The 6,768-nt window shown below is 40.5% G+C and overlaps 1 protein-coding gene across 1 annotated transcript; it reads left to right on the top strand.

Annotated features, from left to right (window-relative positions):
• Window positions 1–340: 340 nt before the first annotated feature.
• Window positions 341–6,453, top strand: TMEM52B (transmembrane protein 52B). The gene is made up of 5 exons (XM_030834454.2): window positions 341–394; window positions 2,517–2,560; window positions 4,446–4,484; window positions 5,024–5,190; window positions 6,209–6,453. The coding sequence occupies exons 1-5, from the start codon at window positions 341–343 to the stop codon at window positions 6,451–6,453; spliced, it is 549 nt and encodes a 182-aa protein (XP_030690314.1).
• Window positions 6,454–6,768: the final 315 nt, after the last annotated feature.

Here is a 6,768-nt window from a genome sequence, read left to right as displayed (position 1 = left end):
CGTCTTCTTTTTGGAGGCAGTGTGAGAAATTTAAAGACATCTAGAAAGGGCTAAGAGTAGAATGGAAGAAGAGAAGACACAGGGAAGCAAACGTGGAGACCTTAAAACCAGGAATAGAAATAGAGAAAGAAGCTAGGATGAAAGGGGAGAGAAAAACCACAGAAAATAACAGCCCGAGGGAGTAAGAGAAGAGAAAGAGAGAGGAGGAAAAACCGATTTATTGCTGAGAAGAGTTTCTCTCCTTAGGTCCTTCAGGTCAAGAAGTCAGACATGGCACAGAGCATGGAAAGGAGGCAACGAACGCCCAGTGCGTGACCTGGAAAAGTAGGAGTGCAGCCCGATGAGGGTGCAATCCCGAGCCCTGATGGCTTCTGCCCTGGTGTATTTCATCCAGGTGAGTTGTGAAAACGCAGACATAAGACCTCTGTTTGTTTCTTTGTTTCTCAGATAAATCAACTCTCAGAAGAACCTGGAGGGAAATGAATGAGGGGGGAGACATTTATAGAACTAAAGGGATGGTAGGGAAAAGAATAACTAGAATGTTCCCTTAGTATTATAGGGTTACATATAGTGCATGTGTGACTAATGACATCAGTGAAAAGAAGGACATATATACTAGTAGGAGAGCAATGACAATTTAGAAGTGTCTCATGTATATTTCTCTCTTTTAACATCTCTTCACCTATCCCTCAAAACCCCAAGTAAGTTACTGGGAATTCCCTGGTGGTCCAGTGGTTAGGACTCCACACTTCCACTGCAGGGGGCACGGGTTCGATCCCTGGGCAGAGAACTAAGGTCCCACAAGCTGCATGGCATGGCCAAAAAAAAAAAAAAAAAATCCAAGTAAATTATTAAAACCAAGTACATAATTCCCCTAGTGTTTCCCATATCAGCCCTAATACTACTCTAGCAGTTTAGGTGCCTCTGGATAAGAGATAAGTTGAGAAAGAAAACTCTTTTAAAATACTTTGCACTTTTTATTTCTCCCCACTAAGAAGCAGAAGATTCTGAGTAACTCATTAGCTGAGAAAGAGTCATTGGACTGAGGAATTCTGGATCACTTTCAAGGGGACGTTTACACAGATATGAAATCTATTAAGAAGAAAAGCAAATGAAGAAATGGGCTGGTTTCAGATTCCTGAACAGCTCCTAACAGAGAGGGTGCTATTTTCTTTACTTCCTATATACCAGTTAACGGAATGTCTGAAACCATAGCCTTTTCTTGCTTTTTCTTGTATTTTCTTTTTACTGCTTCTTCTCCTCCTTGTCGTTCCCTTCCTTTCTTTTCTCGTTTCTTCTCTTTTTGCAACAGGCCTGAAAAGAGGCATTTTATCGGCTGAGCACTTTAGGCTTTTTTTAAACTTTAGTCAAGAAAACAAAGCGAAGTACCAGGGGTGGGTTGAGGAAACACATACTTTGTCATCCTTAGTGGCCAATTATTTTAAACTAAAACAAAACCAGGAGTTTCTCAAATGTCTTCTGTAGAGACCAGCTGTTTGTTCTTTTACAAATCCTTTTCACCCAATGTCATATGCAGGTGTGTCCCCTGCCTGCCTCCACCCTCCCCACAAACTCCCAAGAAGTACAAATTCTTGCCTCTTTTTAGAGTAACTTTGTGGCCTTTGTTGTTGATTTCCTGAAATATCAAGTCATCCAAGTTATTGGAAGAGAGAGACAGTTTCTAGAACAGAAGTTTACCTAGAGAGGTTTTTGAAGGAGAAAGTCAACTGAAATATAAGGTAAAAGAAGGAGTGGGACATTCCTTTTTTGGGAGTAGAAGGGACCTGACAGCAATGTCAACAGCTGTTAGAGCAGACTTGTCCCTGGTTCTAGTGATTCATTCCACACGTGTACATGAGAGAGTCTGATCTGAATTCTGGCCAATTCAATAGGTGTATGCAGTTGGTCATGTTACCCAAACCTCTATGCCTTAGTCTCTTAACGTTTCAAAATAATGTACCCACCAGCATGGTTATTGTGATGAAATGTTATGAAATCTTAAAAATTCTTAGCAATCTGGCTGGCATAGAGTAGCTATTCAATCAATAAGATTTTCCCCTCCCTTTCCCCTCTTCTTCTCTTGTACGGTGAGTTATTGATGTACGGAGGGAATAAAGAAGAGCGGTGGGGTTGAATTCAATTTCTAACTGATAGAGAATTAGGAGAACAAGAACTGTATTCTGAGAGACAGATCAGGAAGTTTCTAGGACAAACAAATTGGTATAAATGCTGCCTCTCGTTCACAGAGGCGGTGATGCTCACCCACCACCATAAAACCAAAACCGAAACAGATCAGGTATTTGCTCTTCCAGGTTTTCCCACTGTGAACTTAATAAAGATCAGGTAGAGGAGAGATGAAAACAGTGCTAAACATGACTGACCCCATGACCTTGTCCTTGTATTTGCCCTGCTGTCACCGACTGACCTGACAGCGCAGTCATGAGGGATGACTCATATACTGCTGAGCACAGCAGATGAGACCATTTCCCTGTCTGAGATTGTTTCCCTTCCTACAGCTTCCTTGGGCAAGATGTGAGGAGAACTGTGTCAATCCTGAACAGTAAGTATCTGAGAGTCCACACTGGGAGGAAAGCGAGACAGACAAAAACATCAACACCCAAAACAGGGTCAAAATGTCATTAGATATCTCTGACTTCCCTTATTTCTACTTAAATGGCATCAACCCACTGATCTCAAAGACAGATTATCCAAAAACAGGTGTTGTGTCATCCTAAGTACTCAAGATAACACTGCTGATGATGTTTTTCCAAAGCCAATCTTCCTGTCAAAACAGCAGACTTAATCTCAGTTTATACAGTCACGGTGACTTGCAAAAGATTTTCTTTCCCAAGCCTCTCAGAGAGTCACCGAGACAGACAGGATTCACTACTGACACGCAGATATACTTGGGTGATTGCCAACGCAGCACCACCATTTCAAATCTGCAAAGCGTTTCCTATTTTTCAGGGCATGTTAATATTTATTGCAGACTTCATTTAGCTATCACTTTGAGGTAGTTATCCCTCAATCTAAACCTGTCACAATTAGGTCCTATGTAGACACAGAGGACACAAAGATAAAAAGGGAAGAGATTCCTTCCTCTTGGAGGTAAACTATTTAAGAAAGCAGGGACAATTTGAGTGAAAAGACTTACTTAGGCTGAAGGAAACACACATTCAGCCACAGGAAGAGTTTCCCCACAGCCAAGTCTGTTAAACCCAAAGGAAATGGTGATGGCCTTGGTTACTTGCCACGAGCTCTCTGCGGTTTTAGACACCTACCACCATAGGAGGGTTATTTTTAATAGAATCAGAATTGTAACATTGTAGAACTGGAAGGGGCTTTGAACAAACGGGGAATGTGAGAACACCTAGAGACACTGTTCAGTGAAAAAGAAAACTGTATGATCTACAACTGTGCAAACAGAGAGGATATAGAAGTGGATTTCAACAGATCACTAGATCATAAAGTAGTAAATGTATTCATCTTCAGTGACAAACAGATATTTTCCTTCCCCTCCCCTTCACACTCCCCAGCTTATCCCACACTCCTTCTCCCTTGCAATCCATATTTTCTTCATTCTATAGAGAAACTTGATAATTGCCCTAGTTCATTCAGAATATTTAATTAGCTTTTGTCATGAGGAAGTTGGTTTCTACATTTTCTCCCCCCTCCTTCTTTGGCCTCAATGGCTATGCTTATCTGTTTTGATCCTGGATGTGAAAATTTAAAGCCCTTTTTACGGTGGGAGTTTTTATGGTTTTATGGTGGCCCTTTTTTGTTTTTTCTGCTTTTTATTTTTTTCTTGAAGTATAGTTGATTTACAGGGTTGTGATGTTGTGCTAGTTTCTGATGTATAGCAAAGTGATTCAAATATATATATATATATATATTCTTTTTCATATTCTTTTCCATTATGGATAATTACAGGATATTGTGTATAGTTCCCTGAGCTATATAGTAGGACCTTGTTGTTTATATGGTGGCCCTTTTTGCAACAACTTGCAAAACATAAATTACAAACTATCACGCTTATAACTGAAATTTTCTTTATGTTTAAATTTTATTGACCTCAAATATATACAAACCTTAACTTTCACATTTATTTCCACTCTTTGTAAACTTGCATTGAAAGTTCTTTCTTGGTAATTGTCATCAAAACTGTTTACAATGGTCATGGTTACAGGTTCTATTAACATTATTTTCATGATCACTAGTTTCGTCTGTCTCATAATGACTTACACAATGCCATCTATAGTATAAATCACTACTGAAGGCATCCCATTTCATAATAGATTCAGCTGGTTACATCGAAGTTAATATAACCTGTGATGCTTTTATTATAACAAGGTATCATACGTTGTAACTTGTATTTCTGATTCTGGAATGATAACAGGCATTGACTATATTTTTATTGCAAACAAACCTTTATTCTTCCTCCATAGTTGCCTGACCACAGATTGGGTACATCTCTGGTATATATGGTAAGTTTCAGCTATATTACCCAGAAAGATGTTTAAAAGGGAGTTTTTCTCAGGGGTATTACTTTTATTTATTTATTTTAGTTTTTAAATATATTGACAGCAGAAAAGAAACTGAGACATCCAGCCTATTTCCTAGCATCTCGTGGAGTAAAGCTTCTTTACCCCGTCACTAACCTGTGTGACAATATACCAGGATTTCCTATTTCAATACCATCTCCTGGGCCAATATCGACGGATTATTGTGTACTTTCTCAGGGTCAGCTCTAGAGAAAGCCACAGAGAGGAGATTACTTCAGTAAAAATTAGCCCCTCCAAACCACATTTAAATCTGTCATGAATTGCTCTAGTGAACTGACTTAGTCTTGCTGGCAAAATAAGGAAGCATATACGTGAAGAGAAAACCTGGGAATTAAAATCTGATAGTCGTTCTATAAAATACTCAAACAAAAATCAAAATGGAGACACTGAAGACTGATTACGCCAAAGTTGGGAAAAACGCCAGACCACAGAGCTCTCACTGCTCGGTGGGGTCCTTACAGGTTGCTGGTGGTCATTGGGGCGCTGCTTCTCCTGTGTGGCCTCACTTCTATGTGCTTCCGCTGTTGTCTGGGTCACCAGCAAAATGGGGAAGACGAGGGCCGGCCACCCTATGAAGTGACGGTCATCGCTTTTGACCAGGACAACACGCTCCAGAGCACGATCACTTGTGAGTACACGGACGTAGGACGTGGGAGGTGAACCCAGGTTTAAACGATCGCTTAGGACAGTGCAACGGTGTAAAAACATTCATCAAATAGCGTTAAAGATTCTAAAACTTAGGGCAGCTTTAATTTCCCAAAGCCTGATGGTGCAGTGACCTGGTCTCCCATGGATGCTGTATTTTCAGTTTTTGGTCAGATAATGGAGTGAAGAAAGAAATGGAATGTTGGAGACAATATTGGAAATGTCTTACAGGAAGAATTCCCAAGTTTATAAATAATTATTTTGATAAAACCATTTGAAGCTCTGAACATATCCCTTTTTCGAAAATGTCTTAGATTTTTGTGAAAACATACGCTTTCTATTATCTATACTAATTTTTTTTTATCTTTTGAGAAATGAGTTGTGTGTACTTTCTTTATTCACCAGGTCTTAAACCATTAGATATTAAACCCAACACTGGATGATCATAAAAATCTTCCTTTATTTCCCTCTGTTCTCTTCTTTGCATTACATTCTTTGCTAAAATTGGAGAGTGAATACAAGGCAGAACAGCAGGCCTTGTGATATTTATACCCTGTGATAAATTATGCCCTGTGATTATACCCTGTGATATTTATTTTGAAAAGAGAGAACACTATAGCACGTTGTTCACCTATCCTGCTTTTCTTTTCTCACTGTCATTTTGGGGAAAAGATAAGTAGGCAGAAACAACTATTTCTAAGGAGTCTGCAACTTAAGTGTGTTGGTATAAAGGGGTCCAAATCCGTAAAGGGAAAAGGACAGGGTTGTGAGATATGGGAGCTCACTTTGGAATTGGAGGAATCCAGAGAAGATGGGATCTCCTAGCAAAGAGTGAAGCTGGTTTCTGAACAAGCTTCACAGGATTTTCCTAATATCTGTGGCCAAGAGTGATGATGAATTTGGACACTTGTTTAAAATGAAAGGGGATTGAGTGTGCCGTAAGTCTCTGATTTCTGTGGACGCCGCGTTTACTTGAGCTCTAGTCCTTCTTTCCTCTCCAGCCCTGCAGTCAGTGTTTGGCCCTGCGGCTCGAAGAATCCTGGCCGTGGCTCACTCCCCCAGCTCCCTGAGCCAGCTGCCGTCCTCCCTGGACACCCTCCCAGGGTATGAAGAAGCTCTTCACATGACTCGCTTCACTGTTTCCAGGTGTGGCCAGAAAGCACCTGATCTACCCCCAGTGCCAGAAGAAAAGCAGCTGTCCCCAACGGCAAAGGAGTCGCCTCCAATCGAACACTGTTCTAATTGATGGGAACTCTGGTTTGATCAACGGGTTGGGGGTTTCCCCAGAGCTGGTAGCGATTCACAGACAAATGGAACATTTTTACCCCCTAATTTTCAGAAGGCTTAGGATGGCCATCTAAACAACATTCAGTGGCAAAGATGGATTCCAACCCAGACACGTATATTTTCTGCTATGGCATGCTCTAGTCGAGAACTCTTCTTTATCCAGTGGCCACAATTTGCAATTAAACTGTAGCAATGCTGATTACTACTGAACAGGAAAGCATCAAAGGTATCTTGCATTCCTTCAGCTATTGAGTTCCTTTCCCCATAGGATGCT

This window comes from Globicephala melas, chromosome 10 (genome assembly GCF_963455315.2).
Source record: "Globicephala melas chromosome 10, mGloMel1.2, whole genome shotgun sequence".
In the NCBI taxonomy this organism is placed as follows: Eukaryota; Metazoa; Chordata; class Mammalia; order Artiodactyla; family Delphinidae; genus Globicephala; species Globicephala melas.
Note: the sequence above shows the minus strand (reverse complement) of the source record. Positions and strands in the feature narration are given on the sequence as shown.